Genomic DNA, 23,085 nt, shown 5'->3' on the forward strand with positions numbered 1-23,085 from the left:
TTATTTGCCCCAGGCCCTCCCCAAAGAAGTTGCAGATCACTATTGTATTGTACCTTTCCTGGGGCGCAGAGGGACCATATAAAGCGGACTGCTCTGCTACGAACACACTAAAGTCATTGAATCCCCCCATTCTTTGCGTACTAGAGCAAAAGGTTGGCTTCGCCTCCCTTCGTCTCGCTTGTCTCTCTGGACCCCGCTATTCCTTAATACAATCATGATTTATGCTTTCTATGACGGACCCGACATCTCTGCTACGAGGGCTCTTCCCTGGATAATATCCAGAAGACAGGAAACACAAAATTTACCTGGATACGGTGCCTAAGCCACCATGTATCGCAGGTTCACCACACTCGCATTCCGCAGAGCACAGGGTTAGAGGCTGTGGTGTCCGAGGTAGTTAGTTATACTGGCACGTTGACCAGCGGATGTGTGCCACCCCAAGAAATATGACCCCCTTGTTATGGCATACTGAAAAAGCGCCTTGCCAATAGAACCTCCTTGGTCGGCTTTTTTTACAGACTCACAGCCCTTTCTGCTCCTAATTGGCGTGTAGATATGACGGTTAGAGAAGGCTTGACCGAATTCATTTGGTCCCTTGTATTCTAGCCACTCATCCTATAGCCACGTACGACGTTTAATACCAATGCAATGCGGGACCATTGAAATACTCCATATCGGAGTCCAGGGTTGTCCACTTCCCACGTGCCTAGGATGGACTTGCCGATTCTGATATATTGAGAGTAGCAATCAGAATAGCAAATGGGTGTTTTACACTATACCCTGGGTGGATGAATTTATGATCATCGCCAGTCCACAGTGAGTTAATATTGTCTCAGGAGAACATCATAATTCGCGTCAAATTTCTTCACAGACGACCTGGCGGAACCATGTCAAATAAATACTGCTGCGACCAGGAATAATTCAGTCAAGGCGACTGACAGTTAACAAATGTCGCTCAATTAGTCAGTCACCGTGTTTAACTACTCAGCACGACCTCACCTGAATCTTGAAATGAGTGTAGAGTGCTAGTGGACCTTGTCCCACAACTCCGTATTCAATGGGACGAAAGGTGATCAGAATCCAGAAATGACAAGTACCGGGACGGTGAAGTGGAGGTGCAAGTCGAAGATAGAGAATTTATTTTGGGGATTAAGAACTATCCGAAAGAATATGTCTCGGAGGGAAGGTCGAGCCGAACTCCACTGAGGAGTTTTAGTAGAATGCGATGTGAACAACATGAAGGGGAGATTTTGAAGAATTGTAAACTCGGTGAAGTACCAAGACATTTATAATAATTTCCATTCTCCTTCCCTCGACACACCGCAACCTACTTTATCCTTTGATACAGAGCTCAAAGAATTCTGTCCCGCAAGAGGACAGCACCTTATCTTTTCTTCAATGGCCGTATTTTGACTAATGAACATGCAGGCCTTCTTGAAGAGCCGGTTTTTGCAGACAGCATGCTGGTTCAAGGTGGTAAAATCACCGGAATTGGATCATACTGCGAGATGATATCTCTGAAGCTGCCTTCTGAACTGGAGCATCACGATCTGCGGCAGAGAATCGTCTTACCAGGCTTCATTGACGGGCACATGCACCTCCTACTCCTGGGTCAATCCCTCTGCAAACTCGACCTGAAACACTGCAAGTCTTTGGAGGATATACGATCGACTATACGGACATATGCAGTGGCAAACCATGATGTTTCCACCATCCTTTGCAAAAATTGGTTCCACTCTATGACACCAGACGGGGTAACAGCGGCTATGTTAGATGACATTGATCCGCGGCCCATATTCATCGACAATAGCTCTCAACACTCATGTTGGTGCAGCACTGCCGCTTTGAACAGGCTTAATGTTGCTAGCATGCCGGATCCAGCGGGCGGCAAAATCTACCGCGATGCAGACGGAAAACCTTCTGGCCTTCTTGATGAAGGTGCCATGATGTCCATTATCTGGCCCTATCAGGCTATGTCAAGCCCCAAGGAAGAGCGAATGAAAGCCATCCGCGCAGCTATACAGGAATACACTGCTGCTGGTTATACAGGGCTGGTAGAGATGGCAATGGATGAGGAGGCATGGGATGCGCTGGTCACTCTTCGTGAAGAGGAGCCTAGCCTCCCGATCCGGGTTGCGGCATACTGGCTGATAAAGCCCGCGGCAAGCATCGACGAAAACTCTAAGCAAGTCCAACGAGCCATTGAATTGTCCAAACGCTACAACTCCACAAAAAGCCCTGATCTCCGCATCGTCGGTGTAAAGATTATCTGTGACGGGATTATTGATGCCTGCACAGCCTACCTCTCAAAGCCATACGTTGCGTTAGGGTCCCCTCCACCAATTTGGAGCCTCGAGTATCTGGTCCCGGTTATTCAAGAAGCTGACGCCAGCCGCTTGCAAATTGCTCTTCATGCTATAGGCGATGAGGCTATCAGGATGGCTGTTACTGCAATTGAGAAAAATACCACGCCCGGAAGAAGACATCGAATTGAGCATCTAGAGCTAGCGTCACCAGAGGATGCCAAACGCCTCGGTGCCTTACGTTTGACAGCATCAATCCAGCCTGTACATGCAGACCCTTCCATTCTCACACGATGGCCGTCGCTGCTAGGAGAGAAGCGCTGCCAACGCGCATTTGCTTATCGCGAATTTGCAGATGCAGGTGCTCTTATGGCCATCGGAAGTGACAGCCCCACATCTCCATGGGCTCCCATGGAAAACCTCTACGTTGCAACTACGCGCCATTCATCGAGGGATCCACAATATTCCAAGGCTGTGAACAAACATTTCCGTCTCGGTATGTGCGAGTCCATCATTGCTGCATCCAATGGAGCTGCCCGGAGCGTTTTTGCAGAAGACAGAGTGGGCACATTGGTTCCTGGGAAGCTGGCGGACTTCATCGTTGTGGATATGGCCTGGGATGCAAACGCTCTCCTAAGTGCTACTGTTAAAGAGACTTGGTTTGGTGGGAAGAAGGTTTGGGGATGATGAAAAGGATTCACCACTTCCAGAAAACAATAGAACGTAAGATACCTAATTTCACATTGACTCTCACCTACAATGCCACCCAAATTCAGCAGCATCATTGCCGATCTTCTCACTATCTACACTAGGCCTACATGGAACCAGCACAGCACGATCGGGCTCTCTCCCAGTGCCACGTATTGACGATCGGATTATTCTTAAAACATCATCATCAATTTCCAGTCTTCCTCTTCTCAAATTACTGGAAGCGCAATCCATACGTTCCATTCCGTCCCATGACCGATGAGAGGCCCTCAACTATTTTACCCGCCTGGTACGCGTTGTATTGCATTTGTGTGCGACCTTCTCTACCTTCCCACAAGACTGGGGTTCAGGCGGAAATCCGGGCCCAGAGCACCTACTTTCTTTTCCTTCAAGGAACCGGTGTTGGTGGTTAATGCGCGACGTTCAAGGTGCTAATGCCTCACCTATGAAAAGCCTCACGCATAAAGGACTAGTCAAATAGACGTATACTTTTTGCTAAGAAACGGTTGAGAGCGTCCCGGGAATCAAAACAGACAGGTGAATGCCGAAGCTGAAGACTAGGCAATAGACCTCTTTTCATTGTAGATAAAGCATTTGATTTAGAAGCGAGTTGAATTCTCGACGTTGGTAATATCAAAAAATGTACCTTAACATATAGTGCGTGAGGTTTATGTCTTGAAAGGTGGGAACTGGGTCCAAGGTCGAGTGCTAATCGCCTTCCTTGAAGTAAAACTTTGCAAAATAGGGCGCACTTGCACTTTCACTTTTCTTTTTCCTGAAAAGATTCCATTCTTTGGTTTTTCTTTTGAAGAACCCATAAATCAGCATACATATTATTACAAGACAAAGATATATATTGAGTCTCTAACTTCGATCCTTTGCGAACAAGACTAAAATAATCAATTTGGCCAGGTGAAAGTCCAACAAGTAATTACACTTTTCCTATTGAAAGCGCAGAAAAATCAAGCACCACCATCCCTCAACGCCTTGGAAATAGCTTCCATACCCCCGAGAAGTTCCTCTCTGGTTGGCCAACCAAAGCCTAGGCGGAAAAAGGTGTCAGGCATTTCGAACCAATGCCCAGGGCCAACGTAGGCGTGATATTTTGTCAGCAGCCTGTTGTAGAAAGCATCTATGCCGCCAATAGGTTCCTTTTTGATCCGAGGGAAACACACAACGCCGCCAGCTGGCTCAATCCACTCAAGAAACTCTTCTTTCTCAATCCAGGACCTAACCATTTCAACCCTGATTTTCATCTCCGCATTCGTCGACCGCAGTAGTGACTCTTTGCGCGATAACAGTTCGCTGGCAATCCATTCGTTGATCACGCTCCCGCTGATACTGATTTGTTCCTTAGCCGCAAGGAACGTTTCCTGCAACTTTTTGTCCTGCGTGATGACCCATCCAAGTCTGATTCCAGGTGTACCGTATGACTTAGACAACGAGCACACGCTAAGAACATGATCACCGAGTGATGCAGCGACGGGAAGTTGCACGCCGTAGTGGACATCGCGGTATGTCTCATCCACGAGTAGCAAACAGTTCTTTCGCTTGGTGATAGCCACAAGCTGATTCAATGTCTGTTCAGAAATAACAGTACCCGTCGGGTTGTGGGGAACTGTAATAGAGACAATCTTAGTCTTGGGTGTGATACAAGATTCGAGAAAAGCGATATCAGGTTGAAACCCAGAATCAAAAGAAAGATCAACGAAGCTGATCTGGCAGCCGATTGCTCTCGGTGTCTCAAGATTTGTGGCGTAGTTTGGCCGAACGACAACAATGTGATCGTTACTTGATAGCTGAGAGGTGGCGATGATGAAAAGGGCCCCCGCAGCGCCGTTGGTAATGAGAACGTTATCTCGACTTACGCCAGCGTCGGAAGCAATCAGCTCACGAAGCTTGGCGTCACCTTGGTGCTCATTATACATGAGTTTGATGTTCGGGATTTGCAGATCCAGAGACTGCAATGTCTGGTCGGCGATCGAGCTCTCAGAGAGGTTGTATTTGATCCTTTCATAACCATACTCCTCCGGTGACTCAATCTCGATCGGCATTCGTGTATACTTCATCTTTGGAGAGGCTCTTCGCAACTGGGGAATATGTTTAGAGGAGAGCGATCAAAATTTGGGTGCTGGCAGGTTTTCGTGTCTCGGTAACATTCTACCACTTATATATCTCACAACAGATGATTCTTCCGTTGTCGGAAGATGTGTGGCCCATGTTGATGGTGCTTTGCATTTTTCTGAGACAGCGAGCCGATCTCCAACCTTCATCAATACACTGGTAGCTAAACTTAACATGTTGGATGGCCTACTCGGCTCGACTTTACCTATTCGTCACGAGCTTCCCCAACTTATCACTACTTGGAGCAGATAGCTATCCTCTTTCTAAGAGGGGGTTCAGGGAAGCGCAGATTTTGACAATAGCAAAATAGGAAGAAAGTATAAAAACAAGTACGCATTTCAGCAGAATCATATATATACGATTTTTTCCACACTTATCGAATTAATTTCCTCTTTGTTTGTCCGCCTGGTGCCGCGTGAGCTTTTTAAATCTTGCTATAGTAAATGATACATTGGATAAAATATCTACGCTATCAGTTCGTAGTGATCGAAGATTTTGAGGTATTATAATAATCTTAGTATCTGAGCCATTTGGCATTGCGTAGAACGTTGGTAGCCCTTACACTCATGCGAGCCAAAGGATGTGTCGGTCCATAAGAAATTTGAAGAATAGATCCGCATCCGAAAATCGAATTGAGATTACCCATCCAAATATCGAGGTATCTAGTTGACTAGCTCTAGTCACGCAACCAATTGTAACGATAACCATATTACTCAAGCCGGGCTGCACTGTTCCGAACCTCACTGTTCCCAACCTCTTCATCCAAGTGGTCCATATTTGAATACTGAATCAGAAGATACTCGAGGTTAATACGCTTGGTCATGTTCTGTATAGGCAAGTCCGTCTTGCTCTGGTTTTCCCCCCTAGCCGAGAGACGTACTACGCTGGATGCGGCGCAATGAACCCATGAATCAGCAATCATCAATCCGCTGTGAAATACCTCCGTCATACCAGTAAGAATGTTAATTATGCCAGCGATGGTTGCTTTCCTTACATTTGTCCTGAGGGCATGGATAGTTCTTGCGGGAGGATAATCTTGCACAAGTTCCCATTTGTCCGGTATTTCTATTTCAAGTGGGACATGAGATGTCGCCTATTGGGTAAATTGGGCACGCGTTTTACTTAACAGCAGTTGGACGACTGCTGAGGGGTATGTTCAGCGCATCGGCATGTTTCGATATACACAAGTCCCTTGTCCTGTACTTGTGTCAATTAGTTCCATACAGGGGAGTGAAGCTCGGAGGGAAACTCGAAGCGCGCTCCACAGCAGGAAGGATTCTCAATGCCCCGGATGGGACACCTAAACATCAATCTACTACAGTTAAATCTTTCGGTGCCAAGAAATGTACAGCAATCTAGTTCTGGAGTTGCTATATTCAGTTCAGCAATGGCAAAATGTGTGTCGCAAGGCGTGGAAATCAAATACATTTCCGTAATAGTCATATTTTGACCACCACACATTCTGGCCTTCGTGAAGAGGCAATCTTTGCGGGAAACATGGTAATTCAAGGTCGGAAAAATGGCATTATTGGCCCATACGACGAAAAAAGGAACCTTCAATCATGCAATGTGGCGTTGCGCATCCAGACCTTTAAAACAGAGAAGTTTTACCTGGCTTCATGGACGGTTATACGCAGATTTCTTTTTAGGTTCATCCTCCCCCAACATTAGAGGATATCCGATCGACTATCCAGGACGCTTCGGTGAACCCCTATGCTTCAACTGTCATGTGCAACCACTGGTTCTACTCGTTAACACCGACCGGAGTAGCATCATCGATGCTGGACGATATAAATTCGCGACCGATCTTTATATGCTATCTCTCAACATCTCTGTTAGTCCAATACTGTAGCTTTGGAAAAGCTCTGCGTGGTTTCACGGACGCTAAAGTTGGCAATTTAACTACGGGAAAATGGCGGATTTCGTTGTTGTGGATGTAGACTGGGATTGAAATGCATTACTGGCTTTCGTTAGAGAGGCATGGTTTGGAGGGAAAGATGTATGTGATGGACGAGACACCTGTCAAGTTGAACAGAAGTGGGAGAAGATACGAAATGGGGAGGAAATGTAGCTCACAAGTGGAAGATGTATTTAGGTGCTGGATGTTCATATTGTCTTTTGAATACAGTATCAGGGGACGAAAACGGAGAAAAGGAACCACGAGGGAAGTTGAGATGGATGTAGATGCCCGTACTTGAGAAGCCGCTGTTGAGATTCCTGGTCGTTTATTAATATGATGCCTAATGGTTCCAAGCCAATATAAATTCATGGTTCGCGACGCGTAACGCAGAGACATCCGGTTTCACTTTGTTCTAGTACGTGCTGCTTCCAAGATTGACGCGTACCGCGGCCCTTACTGATCAAACACAGCTGAAATCAATGAGACCCCTAGGCAAGAATGTTAAATCAACAGAGCATTGATCTCTAACTCTGACATGGCGTCTCTGCAGTCTGCCTCGTCGAACTGCTGCATCTCCCAGCACTTTCGCATTATTTTCAGAACAGTGGCGGTGTTCCCAATGCCACCCGAAGCATGTACCAACTCCACTATTAGGCTTTCGAAATATGGACGATCTGGCGGAGACACCATGCATCCGACTATACACAATGCCCATACCGAGCCCGTAAGAGAGATTGACTTCTCCTTGTATCGAAGCATGACCAAGGCTTTTCCCACCGTATTTTGTATCGCCGGAGAATCAAGTGAAGGGCCAGATGTGATAGAATGACAGAGAACAAGTGCAGCTATTGCAAAGAATTGCGAAACCCAGTCTGTTTGAGATTGTTTTCCAGAGACCTGTAGTAAGGATCAATTAGGTCATCATAGGATATTTTTAAAGACTGTTATCAACACCAACTCACTCTCGTTGCAATTTCAAGCTTGTTGATGCCGTTTTCCAGATCTCTGGCAATTTCTTTCCCTCGAGCACGAAGCTCTGCGGCGCATTCGACCTTGTCTGGTTTCTGCATTGGTGATTTGGCTAAATGTGCCAAATCACCAATCGCTACCAGGACCCAATTTTCACAACCCATAAGGTCAGCCATGTGCAATCCTTTCATACTCAGCCACCTTTGGTACGGAAGTTGCGGTATTCTGTCCGTCGATATACACGAAAGTATATCAAACCATAGACCGGTAACTATGATGAATCTCAGGCTACCATTGTCATCGCTAGTTCCTTGGTCGGAAAAGCCGGCTACGTCTGACTTGAGAGACATATTATGCGTCCCACGGCTGAAAATCCTTTCGGGTGATAAATGGCTCATAAAAGAAATGATGGCATTTAGATGGAGTAGCCAATCGTGCTCTCCCCCTCGAGCAACCTGAATCATAATTGTCAGCGATCGCGTGTTTCCAAACGGGGAGATCAGGTACCTCAAAACTCATCAGCATCACACTACAGGCCAAAAGCTCCGCTAGCTGGTTGTGGTTCTGGATCAATCTATCACCTTGCTCGCTCATGAGGGCACACATATCTTGTAGTACCCTGGAGTGCCGATCAAACGCTCTCTGTTTCTGCAAAAGCTCTTGCTCTGTGCCAAGATGTGCACTCTGATGTAGTGAAGATAGACTGAGAGTGGCTTGGCAAAGTGGCCCCCTTTGGATAAATAGCAAGAAAAGCCAACCCCTATTGCCAAGAGAGAGACGAGTATGATGGTATGGAAATTGCCATGGAAATACCTGATCGAAGTAATGCATCAGTAGGTGTGCCTCCTGCACGTTCCAGTCGTGATCAGTACGAGATCGGCTACCAGAGGCCGCAACATGATGTGGAATGATTTGGTTCTCGTCCGATTTGGCTGGTGATTTGCTCCCAGACACAGATTGCACTGGACGTGTGGTGGCTGGGACAAGATTCGCTTCTGCGTCTGCTTGCGTTTCTGAAGCATTCTGAGACTCTGCTCTCGACCTGTGTCGAGCTTCGGCTTGCTTTTTCTTCACGCGCCGGAAATTTTTTCGTACAGCAGCCTTGATACGAGACCGCTCTCTTTCCTCCTCCAAGCCGCCATCCATCCACGTTGGCTTCGAACCATACCCGTGACACTGGACGTGTCTATCGGAGCATTCAATGCATGTTGGGGTACTCAGATCACATTTCTTATGTCGAACGCGACATGTCCAACATCCTGCGCTTCCGGGTGGCATGGATTAAGAGCGAAGTGTGGATGCGAAAAGCGGCCCACCAAACGAGGCCGCGATATCAATCCAACTTGGAAAGCAAAACCTCCTTACTTTGGGCAATCTGAGGTACTTTTTTGTTATTCATTATTTAACGTTGGCAGCGGGTCATGTGGCGGGTGCCCCGCTCGAGGGGTAGTTAACCGGACCGGATGTGCTGCGCAAGCAAGGGACATTGTTAACTAACTTGTTGGACGCCCACCCAGTCGATCAATCAGAGGTCAGCGCTCACGTGACTCGTGTGGCCAACACCGCACGACCTTCGCCACTAGGCCGGCCTTCCTTTCTACAGAGTAGATAGATTTCTTCTTTCGATTCAAGTTCTCCATCTTTAACTAACGTTACCGGGAAGCGAGCTTTCCAACTCACGTGTCCTGCCCGCGCTTGAAAACTCACTCAGTTCAACTATCAACCATGCCTGCAAAAACGCGTCAAATTTGACTAATTCTATTGAGGAAGAGGGGAGGGTCTTGCAATATCAGCTATCCGAAAGCAAAATATCAGTGGCCATGCAGGAACAGCCCCACCACTTATGAGCGAAAGGGTGGTTGATAATACCTAATTACATCTCTAATGCTGCATAAGGTCAAGCCCTGGGATCCGCCTAAGCTGCGCGACCTGCTAGTGTAGTAGTTCAAGCACAGTCATGACTAGAATCCACACAGTGCACAGCTTGGAGCTATAGAAGAAAGGGGTTTCCCCGTAAAGAAAGGTGTTCTGTAACAAAGGGTCCTTTGTCTTTTTGGCCGAGTTCGTATAGTCAGACCTTGGGTTCATGCGACAGTTTGTACAACGATGTGGATTTTTCCATGGCTTTCACTGCTTCCTTCTCAATCCTTGCAAGGAGCTCTGCGCAGGATGGGACATCTTGAATCAGTCCGATGACTTGACCAACGGTCCATACCTAATCATTTAAGTTAACGGCTGTCTTGAATTTAATCAGGCCACACAGTCCCTCACCCCGTAGTCGATATCGCCATTCATGAACACCTGCCTCCCTCTTCTGCCGCTGACCAACGATGCAACCTCATCGAAATCACCAGTTTTGCTCTCCCTCTCGATCCGTAGGGCTTCCTTGGCAACTTTATTTGCAAATAGTCGTGAAGTATTCCTCCACCGTCTGAGGACAAGTGCCGTGTCTGTCTCTTGGGCTCTGACGATTGCATCTTTCACGTTTTGATGCACTGGTGCCTCCGTTGTACACATAAACCGTGTTCCCATATTGATACCCTCAGCGCCAAGCGCTAAGGCAGCAGCTAGACCAAAACCATCTGCGAAGCCGCCAGATGCAATGAAAGGGATACCAAGCTCTTGTCTTGCACGGCTCAACAGAATTAGATTGGTGATGTCGCTCTCCCCAATATGGCCTGCGCACTCGAAACCGTCTATAGACAAGAAATCCACCCCAAGTTTGAGAGCGGACTTAGCATGTCTAATCGATGTGCACTTATGCAGGATGGTGACGTTGGCTTTTTTGAGGGGTTCGATAATAGGTGCCGGGTTAGTTCCTGCTGTCTCAACAATACGAACCCCTTCTTCAAGTATCACCTCTGTGTACCCGAGATAATCAGGGGGGTTAAGAGCTGGTAGCATCGTTATGTTCACCCCAAATGGCTTGTGTGACATTGATCGGTATCGTCGTATCTCTGTCCGAAGGGCTTCCGGGGTGGGTTGGGAGAGAGCTGATAGCTTTTATCATCAAAGGTACGTTAGCGTACTTAACTTTGATGCATATCTATGGATAGCTCGTAGTTTTGTAGAGTACATACGATTCCAAGGCCTCCAGCGTTGCTGACGGCCGCAGCAAGTTCAGCGTAGGCGACCCATTGCATTCCACCCTGAACAACGGGAACTGCAGGTATTCAATTTTGATCCAATCTAACCGTGTAGAACACTCACGTGTAATGCCCAATGCTCTTGTTAGAGTTGTGCTGAAAGTCATATCTGATACTCTTTGTCCAATGTCACGTTCCTAAAGTAAGGATCTAGCGCAGATAACATAAAGAAATCAACAATACCCTGGTGTAACTGCTCCGAAGAGGCGATATATAAACACGTAGAATCCGGATAATATCGGAACACGCATTGAATTGTTGTGGACACCTGCTATGTCTCAATTGAATATCAGTGTAGGCTCAAGATTCTGTCCATTATCTTCTTACTTTTCTCTCAGCATTCATCGCAGGATCGTCCATCGCCGACTTTGGCTTAGGCAAACAATCCTACCCAGATATATTTTATCGATATTGAACCGTCCGCCGTGGGTTAATTTCAGTTTCGATCTTAAATGTGGGCAAACGTGCTACTCGTTAATCAAATTGAGTTGATTTCTTAAATTAAATCCACAATACTATGGAAGTTCTAGCTACCAGAAGCATAAGGCAAGGATACACGTATCAGATGTCCCCTGAGCACGGTTATGCGACGTGAGTTGACTAGAATCAGAAGCGACACCAGTCTCGTATCGTCGAGATATCCTTGGGCCAGAGGCCCGATCCAACAGAATGATATCCCGACACTAGCCGACGGTATTAGACATGTTGATAGCAGGGACCTCTTAGGAAGAATTATGATAATCATACCTGGCCTAATTGGATACGCCAGGATATTGTTCACAAAGGCCGAAGGCCGAACAGTCGCCGATCTTCCCTGACTGTACATCCGGCCGACAATAACCGATTCCATTGTCAATTGAACCTGCATCCGTCCGTGTATTGTTAAAAGCAGTGCTCCCTTTAAAACCTTTAGTCACCATCTTCGACCTGCGCAAAACACATCAGACATACGCATACGTCCACACGAAGAAGATAACGCACAAAATGCCTGAGAGAGACGCGTACTATGGTAAGCTGGCAGCCAAAACCATGGAAGAGATGCACTTGATTGACTCAACGAACGACAAGTCACCCTTGATGTTTTCGCTTCAGAAAGGTAAGTGCGCGTATGACGGTCCATGACCAATATTTTCCAAGTCGTCCAGATCCGGGCAGATATGAGAGGGTACTAACTTGGAACTTTAGATTTAAAGGGAATCCTCTAGCCGTTGTAAAAGTCGGCAATAACAATATACCACAAGAGAGAAAGCAACGGATAGCGAGAGAGTTCAATTTTTCAGAGACTGTTTTCTTGCATAATGCAGAGGCCGGACAACCTCCAAGAGTGGATATCTTCACGCCCGTCAACGAAATGGATTTCGCTGGCCACCCTGTTATTGGGGCCGGTCATCTCCTCTTTCGGGAGCTCCAGGGTAACAACAGCCACGCCCCAGGACAAGAACAACAGAACTTGACGATTTTGACGAAGGCCGGGCCAGTTGCGGTAAGCTATGAACCTTCAGAGGAAGTGGTTTCGGCCGAAGTTCCCCACAATGTTCACGTGCATTCCCGCGGGACCCCTATCACGAACATTAAAGATGTCCAGCCCAGTATGAGCGCTTCGGATTTCCAGGATGTCGAAGATACGCATCCAACGGTTTCCATCGTCAAGGGGGTGACTTATGTTCTGATGGATCTTACGGAACACCCAGGTCTTTTCGCCAACTTGGTGCCCGGTGATAGCCCGAAACTCGATCTCGATGAGGGCTGGGCTCCGTCTTTCACTGGTATTATGTACTATAGAGCACTGGGATCTCGAGAGCAGGGCGACACAAGAGTCTGGAATCTCCGCGTTCGTATGATCGCTATCAACCTGGAAGATCCGGCGTGTGGAAGCGGTTCGTGCGCTCTAGGCGCTTATCTGGCTTTGAGCAAGGGTCAACAGAGTCGGAAACATAGGTTCTACATCGATCAAGGAGCAGAGATGGGGAGAGATAGCCACATTGTGGTTGACATCACTCTAGACGAAGAGGGAACCAAGGTCTCTACTATCAAGCTTGCCGGCAGGGCAGCCTTTGTGGCTGAAGGGAAGATATTTATTAGCTAAGCGCCGTTAGCTCATAGTAGGTTCTGGTCTCCTCGGTTAGGCAGCTTTGAACTTGGCATTGGTCTCTATGGCTCCGAACTCTCTCCAAAGCCAGGCATTATACTCCATGTACGTTCGTTAATCACTAGCGAAACCAGGTAACTATCTGTGATGATATTTCCATCTTTTTACGCAGCCGGCCATCACCAGAGTGAAGTTAGAGATATGATCCCATTCAACGGGGTTGTAGTTTATATACTGGATAACATCGTAAAGTTTTTATACTAGTGTAATGATTGTTTATGCTCATCTCCACTACATGCCATTACCGTTTCTGAACAAAGAATACAGTTATTTAGCAGGCTTGAGGGCGATGGCTTCTATGTCCCTACTCAATCTTGACAACAACTTTACCAAAGTGCTTCTGGGCAGCCTGAGTCCACCATGTTAGCACAGGTCGGGGGAGGAGGAGAATCGCCAACTAGGCAGCGACTTACCATGTGCTCATAAGCCTGCTTGGTTTGCTCCAGGCTGAAAACATGAGAATCGACCACGGGATGAAGATCAGTAGCCTCAATAGCTTGAACCATTTGCTGGAACATAGCACGGCTACCGACATAAACACCACGGACGGTACAGATATTGCTCAAGGCCTCGAGTAGTCCGGGCTGGGGTTTGTCGCTAGATCCCAAAAAGCCAATAACGCTGATAATGCCATCCATCTTGATGCATTTCAGACTCTGCTCAAGGGTGCCCTGCCCGCCAACCTCAATGATATAGTCGACACCAGCCTGATTAGGGGTAAGCTGGCGAGCAGCCTCGCCCCAGTTGGGAGTGGTCTTATAGTTGATGACATGGTCGGCACCCATCTGCTTTAGTCTCTCTGCCTTCCCTGCAGAGGAAGTTGTGGCAATCACAGTCGCACCAGCAGCTTTGGCGAACTACAGAGCAATAGGACGTCAGTCTTCAGCTCCCTAAGGTTCAGTTAACTATGAGGTTTGGCTTACTTGTAACCCAAAGATACTGACACCACCGGTTCCTTGCACCAAAACAATCTGACCAGGTTTCAGAGACTTGAGGCCGTAGAGAGCATTCCAGCTGGTAAGCGCTGCGCAGGGAAGAGTAGAAGCTTCCACCGCATCCAAGTTCTTGGGCGCCTTGACGAGACCAAGCTCAGGGTAAATACCATACTGCCGCAGTGTGCCATCGATGGTTCCACCAACACCGCTCGATGCAGCATAGGGGTCAATGTCACCAAACTGATGGGCTTGGTTGAAGATCGTTAGGATAGCATCGCCCTTCTTAAATTCCCGGACGCGGGATCCGACTTCAACAACAACGCCGGCACCATCCGAGGCGGGGACGATCGGATACTTATGAGCGAATGGGAATGTTCCCTATAAGCAGTCAGTTAGAAAACTGCAACCCAGTGTTGATTAGAGGAGGGAAAGAGCAGTTTCATGCCTTTGCAATGGCAAGGTCACGGAAATTGAGAGATGCGGCCTGGAACTTCACCAAAACTTCGTTCTCGCCGACAGAGGGGACGGGAGCTTCGGCGTAGCTCATGCCCCCGAAGTCCTGGTTGGGAGTATCAACAGACCATTGCATCATCTTGGAAGCCATTGTTAAAGTGTAGGGCTATCTTTGCCTGAATGAGAGGACAATAAGCGCGAGGTAAAAAGTTCGTTCGTCCAAGAGGATTCTGAATAGAAGACGGATGAATGAGCATGAGGAAAGGAGGTCAGCGGAAATCGTCTCTCCCTTTATATTATTATTTCCCATGATCACACCGCTCTTCATGATGGCGAATTGCAATGGTATTCAGCCTAGGTGTGTTCCATTGGCACGTCCAGAACGCTTGGGAAAGGTAACTTTGACTCGGCCTTTGCTGTTCTATCGCCATGTCAATTGCGGAGATTCGATAGTATGGATCTGACGTCTCCACTATTGGCGCGGCCGGACAATCAATCACCGAGTCAGTCGTGGTAGGGGGTTGGCAATGTCCTTGTCGGACAGACCGTTATATTTAGTCTCTCATACGTCGCATGGAAATACGACTTGTTGTTCTCCAGCAATGGGAAAGGCAAAGCCCCTAGTGGGAGATGTCGGCGTTTGAAAAAGGACCGTAGATACACACCTATGCGGGCGGTGTATCGCCACCCAAGTTCGGCCTTTGCAGAAAACCAGCGATCCCTTCCGTCGCCGAAAACTTTATCCTAACCTGCACCTTGCTCGAATTGATGTTGCCGAAAGGCGGCGCAGCAATCTAGTTTGAAAAATCATGAAAATGCCAGTCGTGGTTTGAATGACCTATTCCACTATAACATTTCTGCAAAGAGACTTCGTGTCATAGTATGACCATTGAGAACCAGGAATCCTTGGGGAAAGAATTTTGCCTTAATGAAATGATAGATATCTGACTAAGTTTTCCTCTTTAAGAGATTTGAATACACCCAACCTCTTTAGTTATAATCAACAGGATAGGGAAGATCCTTGTACTACTCCGTATAGCTTCGCTGATTGACTGCGGTGATCAGTTGAAAATTGCCCTAAACTAAGCGGAATTGGAAAGGCTGATCCACAGCTCCATACACAACTTCCACAAGATATATGGTCTGTCCTATATTCACAATGATTGCCATATGGCTCCTAGTATTGCGCATGTCAGTAGTGCTTCTGCATATAACCGGTTCGTTGTTTGGAAGTGAGGTGGACGTAAATTCTGCAAACGACCCCAATCACGCGAAAACCAGGGTTTCTCGGTATATTTCCGCAAGAAATGTATTATTCTCCAGGCAGTAACCGCCCCGACCTTTAACCACAATCCCAGTAAACAATTTCTAAAGATATATCTTTGTCCCTGGAATAGTGAAGGGACAAAAAGGGTGCCCGTAGTCGATGATGTTGCTGCAACTAGTGGCAAAATTCAATGGGCCTCTTGAATGCCAGGGCGCTTGGGCAATTTAGGGGGTCAAAGTATGAGCCTAGTTGCTCTGTACTGTACGAAGACTTGAAAGACTTGCAGTGAATCTATTCTCTGATAAAATCATTATCCACAAAATAGAGATCAACAAGATCATTGATCAACACCGTTTGCAGCCCCAATCCATGGGTACATCCTTTGCTGACAAATGAGACGGTCGTCGGTCGACTACCACAGGTATAAACATGGCCACTCCCAACGTTTCCAGTAGAATCAAAATATTTTCTTTCATGAATCTTTAAACATTTGCTCACATTGTTGCAAAGTATCTCATACATTACATCAATGGCGCTTTCTACTATCCTCCGCAAGCATCTTCCGTGGATGGAGTCACCTTTCATCATCAACGCACCAATGAGCGGCGCGGCAGCGAGCGACCTGGCTATCGCTGTAACTCGTGCCGGTGGGCTTGGGCAAATTGGGTTCATGGATAACCGCCAAATGTTATCGGAACACCTAAAGAAAGCCCAGCATGGCCTCCAGGATATGATGAAATCTCTTCCTAATCCAAATATCCTCCCTATCGGAGTAGGGATCATCGTTTTCGGATCGCCCGTGGACGACTGGATGTCGCTCTTCTCTCTATATAAACCTGCAGTAGTCTGGCTTTCTTTTGCTAGCACACCCGAATTCACGTCATGGACAAGGGAGATCAGGCGCGCCACCCCGGAAACAAAAGTTTGGATACAGCTGGGCAGTGTAACAGCTGCCGTGGAGGTAGCGGAAGCATGTCGACCCGATGCTTTGGTCATTCAAGGCAGTGATGCAGGGGGGCATGGGCATCAGGACGGTGCTAGCATCGTCTCCCTTATCCCCGAAGTTGCAGATGCGCTCAGGGAGCGTACCATCTATGATATTCCGCTGATCGCCGCAGGTGGCATCGCAGATGGACGAGGATGCGCAGCCGCGTTGGCGCTGGGGGCATCTGGCGTGGTAATGGGTACTCGATTCCTGGCTGCTAGGGAAACGCGGGTTCCTGACATCTACCGGGATGCGATCCTGCACGCATCTGACGGGGCCAGCACCACCGCTCGATCCCGGATTTTTGATGACATATGGGGACCTAATTTCTGGCCGATGGCGTACGATGGACGGTGTTTGAGGAATAAGGTGTACGAAGATTACCGGAATGGAGTTGGCGTTGACCGGATCCGCACCTGGCTCTATGCTGGAGCGCGACAGGATGGCAGTGAGCCACTGGAACCCAAGGATACAGGAAGTATCTGGGCGGGGACGGGGGTTGGGTTAGTTAAAAAAGTGGAAGGCGCGGCCGACATCGTTCAGGAAGTGAGGGATGACGCGAGAGCGCGACTTTCCACAGCTCTTTCTTCCTTATGAGAACATTATTTCACAAGAGCTAAACATGTACACAACATACTATGCTAACAGGATGTGATGGGTATTAGCAAATGTGGGCGGCGGCCCCTGACTGGTCATAGCTCGTTGATCATATCAAATCTATGAGCGTGATATCGCATTTTGTCCAACGTCGCGGTTACCAAGTCCTCGATAGGTGACCGAATGTTTGGTGGAGACGAAGCTTTAATGAAAACTAAAAAGTATTGATGGTAGAGAGTCATGTTTGTCAGAATGTGCTCATACTAAAGGCCCACGACTTCCGGACCCCATGTGAACACGTAAACTGTTCGGTGTTTGAAAATTATCCCTCGGCGTTTGTCGGGCATTAGAGCATTACTAAGATACTTTGAATGAATCTTAAAAGGAGATATTTCCCAGCCAGTCTATTGTGCATTTGAGATTTTCCTTCGTGAGATTCCTCCTCTATATCTATGGTTCTATCCTAACCTTGAAAACGCAAGTTCTAGAGGCCCTTATAACCATACAATAACACCCTACTGCGTTTGGAAGCCTTACTATCGTCCACCCAGTTATTGTTTCAATCTACCAACGACAACATGCCATTCTGGGGTAGCTGCCTGTGTGGCACTGTGAGGTTCAGCTCGGATGGTACGTAAAGATCTACAAGGAGCATTGAGCTGCCCGGGCTCAGGCTAATCTTTACGTAATTCAGCGACTGGAGATATCACGGCTCTCTGCCATTGTGTCGATTGCCAGAAGGTTAGTCCCTAAAAGTTTATAGGAGGGTCCTCCTTTTGTGCGATCTAATGTTTACCAACATTATACAGTGGACTGGTGGTGCATTTACTTCAAACGTCGTTATTCCTCGAGTCTCGTTCAAGGTGACGGCAGGTACGTACCAATAAGAAGCAGCCCTTCATAATTGACCCATAAGCTTACACTGACCATAGGTAAAGCGACGTACTACGACACTCCCGGAGAGAGTGGGAAGAACAACCGTCACTTCTTTTGTTCAACGTGCGGGTCCAGTCTCTACACCGAGTTGGATATTATGCCAGATAAGACCGTAATCAAAGCAGGCACTCTGGACAAAGGAGGAGCCAACTTGGGTAACAAGGTCGATATTGAGTTCTACACCAAGGACCGTGTATCTTATCTGACCCCTGTCGATGCTGCAAAGCAGGAACCTGCTTTCGGCAATTAGACATTAAAGCGTGCTTCGCGTGTGGTGATAAACTGTAACCCCCCTGATTTGCACACTGCTACATGACTCTCTCCTTATATCTTAGGCATATCTGGGGACGGCGTTAATAAATTAATGTGTGCCTAGTTAGCACCAAGGCTGCAGTTGGATTGTGTGTACATTCAAATAAAAGTAAACTCTTATGTCATAGTAGCAGAAACTCGGGCTGTATTAAGTCCTTGTTTATATACACCTAGTAGCTTCCGATTACAGATTATTTCTTCTTAGCAGTATACTTTGTGACCGTTGATTATACTCCACGGCGCACGTTGTCAGTCTGTGTAGTGCGCCACTGTGAACTTACCGAAGATGCTCGGCCAAGTTGCACTAAACCAGATGCACCACCCGCAGTTAAAATCCGGCCAATGTTTCTAAAGTAGACACGAGTGGACAAGACATTGTAGCCAGAGCGATACCAATGCAAACCATGGAGAGCCGGCTATGCTGGAATGTTCGCAGAGCGCAGGGCCCGTCAATGTTTTGACCAGAGGTGAGCGGGAAATCCGTCGACCCGGTTGATGACGGTCACTTTCTATCTCGGTAGGACGGCTGAAAAACTGCGGAGTGACTAGAATGGTCGGCCGGGGTTCCCTCACTTCAACCTTTAGTTGGTTAACCCGGTCAAGGTCAGTGACTTCGGCAGGGTGGATTGGGTATCCCGGCGCTGGTAAACCGAATCTTCCGAGTTACATTGCGAGAGTACTATATACAACATAATAGCCTTACAATGTCTCGTGTGCCTCTTTATAGCACGTTATGAAAGTTGAAGCAACAACTTGTCGGCATGATATCGACAATTTACCCGGGCCGCGCTGCAGATCGAAATCTCACGACATTGGCGGATACGATCGCCAGGCCAGTGCTATGAGTAATCATATATAAGCCTGATTCAACCGGCGCTTGGTCTGGGTCAGTGGTATGCTACCTTACGGTAATCAACCATCATCCTAGCCCTCCAATATTGCTAATATGAAAGTAGTCCGTCTATAAGCTTGCCGGTATACATACAACATGACCTCCTCGCGCACACTGCATGAAGTGTGAATGAGCTGGTGGAGTAAGAGGACGCCACTGATTAAGTTTAGTAGTATTTTTTGAGTTCTGGAACTGTACAAAGCAATGAATCCGCCTGACAGAGGCTCCAAATGGTGCCTTAAATGAAACTGATTCTCGGATTGAACAGTGGGTACAACAACGGGATCGCAACTCGATAGTCAAAGGAGGTCGGTCCTGTGTCCGTTGACATCAACCAAATACCAATGCTCTGACCTCAATGCTTTCCCTCAGTTTGGCATCGATCCTTGAGCGAGGGTCAACAAAAGCTGAGCGGGCTATCTGTTGTGCCACACCAGCCTGTGTGTCCGCGCATTTGATAAGGAGTGTCTCATCACCTCGCAGCCCCGAGACATATTTCCACTGCATGTTCGGATTGTACTTGACCCCCATGATTTCACCATTGAAATTGGGGTAGCGGTGCTCAATCGTGACGAAGTCGGAATCGCACGACGTTACAGCACTCGCGAACGCCAGCGGGGAGGACTCGACCGTGCCGTTGATTGGCCTCCAGGCGTTGATGATACGATACCGTCCCTGGAGAAGCCTCTCTGCGTCCGCTGGATCAGGAATATGTCTACGGACGCGCATCTCGGCGGATCGTTTGGTCTGGTCCGCGTGTACTTGGTTGACTGGCTGGCGGGCCGCCTGGGGGATCGCTCGTCGAATAGTATGATCGAAGAGGACAACAGAGTGTGCGCCCGGGATGGAGTCTAGAAGCAGTCTTTCCACCTCTGGATAGTAGCACTTTTTGATTTCATCCTCCGAGGAAAAGGTCTCATAGGTCGCTGACGACGGAACGTTGTGCAAGATCTCGAACCCTTCCCGATCTAGAGACATTCGATCTTCTTCTCCTCGGATATCGGATATGGGGACTGTCTTTATCAAACTGCCATAATTACGAGGTTTCTGGCCCGTGGAGGGTTCTTCCACGTAGTTGAATGGAGCTGATCCATCAGCCGGGGGCTCGTAGAAGACTAGTTCCGCACTGACAAGGCCGCGAGGAACGAGACGGTCGAGGGTTTGCTGAGGCATGATAAAGAAGCGGCAACTTGAATGCACGGAACACTTTGGTATCGGATATTTGTCATGTCACCGTCGCGACGGATTTAATCAGATGCTGAAGTAGTTGTATATTTATCTCTTTACCGGAAGAATCACTGATGAATATATAGAGGGGGACGCCTTGGCGGCTGCGGAAGTCGCAGTACGCAAAATATATGTGGATATGTCAGCAAGTAGATTCTAATCTGAACTTAAAAGGATATCCATAGCGATACCGTTCAACCCGCAGTGGATTGCCACCTGATTCGCTCGGAAGTGTCGTTCGGCGTTTGGAAAGCTACTTTGTCAGCAGTCAAAACGCCGACAGTTTTGTCAAAACGGAAGTATGATAGACTAGTCAGTAGTGTAGGCGCTTTCAACCTGCTGACTGCTCAATGTCTCTGCGGGTACTCCTACTGGGCATCTTTTCTAATATCACCAATCAACCTATACAATTGCGCTGTCTTCCAGGTAGTCTTGGAGCCATTCATTCCTTGTTGCTGGTTTCGATGAAACGTCCAGGTTCAAAGCTAACTTGGTACAAAACTCTCACGCGCCTAGAGGAAGGCTGTTTATGATTAGGTGTCTGGTGGAAGTTACTTTCAATCTGCCTAGATAGTATTCCGCCCCTTGCTCAAGCAGTGGATCAAGATATGACATAAAGGACACAAATGGTTTGTTTGGGGACACAACCAGCAATTGGTCTCACAGTATATCACTATGTCAGGTGGCGAGGATTTGACTGAAGTAGTTTGCCTACCACTTCTCACTACACGGCCGCAGATCCAACTCAAATGTGAATGCTGTCTGTGGCTGTGTGTGTAGGTACCAATAGCTCTGAGCGATCTAACTCGCGATTCAATTGAATATCATTTTAGTCGCTTGCAGCAAAACCAGTACTTCCGGAGGGCATGATCTACTTACTGCGTGTGGATCAAGCTTTTCCCCGGAAACGTTCCATCCCTTAGTAGCAGGTGTATCTATAATGCCGTCAATAATAGCATGCACCACATGGACCCCCTGAGGTCCGAACTCTCTCGCCAATGACTGCGCCACGGCACGCAAGGCGAATTTCCCAGCCGCGAAGGGCGCAAATCTCGATGATCCTTTCAAACTAGCAGTTGCACCAGTGAAGATGAGAGTCGGTGGGTGTGACTCCCGCTGCCGTGACCGAAGGAGTAAGGGAAGGACAGCCTGAGAGAAATTGAAGCCGGCGCCGCTGTTGCTGCTATCAGTATTGTTCCACGGGTTTGATGAGAGTTTGGCAGAGGAGTAAATATACGCATTCTTCGCAAAGGCATCATGGAACTCTGTAGCTGAGAGATCCAAGAATGGCTTGCGGACAAGAGTACCCGCGTTAAATACAGCAGCTGCTAGCGGTCGGTCTGGGATTAGCCTGCTGATGATTGCGAATCCATCACGCGTGCTCTCCACGCTAGTGAGGTCAGCGACAACGCCCACCGCTTCCCTCCCTGTTGATTTTATTTCGTTAACAACTTCCTCGAAGGAATTCGCGCTGCGCGAGAGGAGCACGACGGGATAGGCTTTTGCAAAGACTTGGGCGACTGCACGACCCTGTTAGGAGGCGATGTGGATTACAAACCGTGCCCGGGCCAACGCCCGCAATGATAGCGAATGGGGATCCAGGCATTGAATTCCGTGGATATTCATTCAAGTTCATGTTACCTGTTTGTGAGGAGTGGCATGATTGCTATACCAGACTATTACTAGTTATATGTAGTCAAAAGTCGACTCGGTGTTTGGTCCAGTGTGATCCGGCGCCCCGCCGAAGCCAGTCTTGCGCCAGGAACAGTCGGAAGAAAACTTCCACGATAAGGAAAGGGCGGCAGATTTTCTGCTAGGATATTGCGAAGGGACTCGGCAGGTCTCCCGCAATTGCCTGCACCACGCCATTCCTTATATCTCTTCTTCAACTGCTTCCCCTCGTCCCTCTACCACACAGGGGTAGCATTTACCTGGGATTGGGCTTTGGGTCCCTGATGCCTAACCAGCATTCTCAAACTCAGGAAAAGCCGCCGCAGTACACGAGACTGCAGGCCCTTCGTAAAGCACTGGGATGCGACTCGTCGCAACTCGACCAGTGTTTCACTACTGCTGTTTCACTACTGCTTCTCCTCGAAACAGCCATTCCATCGTCGCGGCTGTACACGGAACTACTGAATGCGATTGAGGGTCCGTGGACATTAGTAGATCCAACACGAGGGCC

General features: G+C 47.9%; 9 protein-coding genes across 9 annotated transcripts; 4 read left to right on the top strand and 5 right to left on the bottom strand.

Annotated features, from left to right (window-relative positions):
* Window positions 1-1,460: 1,460 nt before the first annotated feature.
* On the top strand, window positions 1,461-2,990 carry Aud_006783 (amidohydrolase; the record flags this gene model as incomplete). The annotated part of the gene is made up of 1 exon (XM_043291680.1): window positions 1,461-2,990. One exon carries the CDS (start codon window positions 1,461-1,463, stop codon window positions 2,988-2,990), a length of 1,530 nt encoding a protein of 509 aa, XP_043147615.1.
* A 983-nt stretch (window positions 2,991-3,973) lies between these two features.
* Window positions 3,974-5,080, bottom strand: Aud_006784 (pyridoxal phosphate-dependent aminotransferase; the record flags this gene model as incomplete). Its single annotated transcript, XM_043291681.1, has 1 exon — window positions 3,974-5,080. One exon carries the CDS (start codon window positions 5,078-5,080, stop codon window positions 3,974-3,976), a length of 1,107 nt encoding a protein of 368 aa, XP_043147616.1.
* Window positions 5,081-10,075: 4,995 nt separating this feature from the next.
* On the bottom strand, window positions 10,076-11,257 carry Aud_006785 (NAD(P)H-dependent flavin oxidoreductase; the record flags this gene model as incomplete). The annotated part of the gene is made up of 4 exons (XM_043291682.1): window positions 10,076-10,219; window positions 10,276-11,004; window positions 11,085-11,167; window positions 11,215-11,257. The coding sequence occupies 4 exons, from the start codon at window positions 11,255-11,257 to the stop codon at window positions 10,076-10,078; spliced, it is 999 nt and encodes a 332-aa protein (XP_043147617.1).
* Window positions 11,258-12,134: 877 nt separating this feature from the next.
* On the top strand, window positions 12,135-13,236 carry Aud_006786 (PhzF family phenazine biosynthesis protein; the record flags this gene model as incomplete). Its single annotated transcript, XM_043291683.1, has 2 exons — window positions 12,135-12,246; window positions 12,344-13,236. The coding sequence occupies 2 exons, from the start codon at window positions 12,135-12,137 to the stop codon at window positions 13,234-13,236; spliced, it is 1,005 nt and encodes a 334-aa protein (XP_043147618.1).
* Window positions 13,237-13,603: 367 nt separating this feature from the next.
* Aud_006787 (zinc-dependent alcohol dehydrogenase family protein) lies at window positions 13,604-14,838 on the bottom strand (the record flags this gene model as incomplete). Its single annotated transcript, XM_043291684.1, has 4 exons — window positions 13,604-13,648; window positions 13,713-14,156; window positions 14,223-14,612; window positions 14,731-14,838. The coding sequence occupies 4 exons, from the start codon at window positions 14,836-14,838 to the stop codon at window positions 13,604-13,606; spliced, it is 987 nt and encodes a 328-aa protein (XP_043147619.1).
* Window positions 14,839-16,483: 1,645 nt separating this feature from the next.
* Window positions 16,484-17,536, top strand: Aud_006788 (NAD(P)H-dependent flavin oxidoreductase; the record flags this gene model as incomplete). The annotated part of the gene is made up of 1 exon (XM_043291685.1): window positions 16,484-17,536. The coding sequence occupies one exon, from the start codon at window positions 16,484-16,486 to the stop codon at window positions 17,534-17,536; it is 1,053 nt and encodes a 350-aa protein (XP_043147620.1).
* Window positions 17,537-18,114: 578 nt separating this feature from the next.
* Aud_006789 (GFA family protein) lies at window positions 18,115-18,722 on the top strand (the record flags this gene model as incomplete). The annotated part of the gene is made up of 4 exons (XM_043291686.1): window positions 18,115-18,166; window positions 18,231-18,277; window positions 18,346-18,409; window positions 18,469-18,722. The coding sequence occupies 4 exons, from the start codon at window positions 18,115-18,117 to the stop codon at window positions 18,720-18,722; spliced, it is 417 nt and encodes a 138-aa protein (XP_043147621.1).
* A 1,284-nt stretch (window positions 18,723-20,006) lies between these two features.
* Window positions 20,007-20,849, bottom strand: Aud_006790 (uncharacterized protein; the record flags this gene model as incomplete). The annotated part of the gene is made up of 1 exon (XM_043291687.1): window positions 20,007-20,849. One exon carries the CDS (start codon window positions 20,847-20,849, stop codon window positions 20,007-20,009), a length of 843 nt encoding a protein of 280 aa, XP_043147622.1.
* A 973-nt stretch (window positions 20,850-21,822) lies between these two features.
* Window positions 21,823-22,509, bottom strand: Aud_006791 (uncharacterized protein; the record flags this gene model as incomplete). The annotated part of the gene is made up of 3 exons (XM_043291688.1): window positions 21,823-21,838; window positions 21,892-22,423; window positions 22,458-22,509. The coding sequence occupies 3 exons, from the start codon at window positions 22,507-22,509 to the stop codon at window positions 21,823-21,825; spliced, it is 600 nt and encodes a 199-aa protein (XP_043147623.1).
* Window positions 22,510-23,085: the final 576 nt, after the last annotated feature.

This window comes from Aspergillus udagawae (genome assembly GCF_001078395.1).
Source record: "Aspergillus udagawae IFM 46973 DNA, scaffold_4, whole genome shotgun sequence".
Classification (NCBI taxonomy): Eukaryota; Fungi; Ascomycota; class Eurotiomycetes; order Eurotiales; family Aspergillaceae; genus Aspergillus; species Aspergillus udagawae.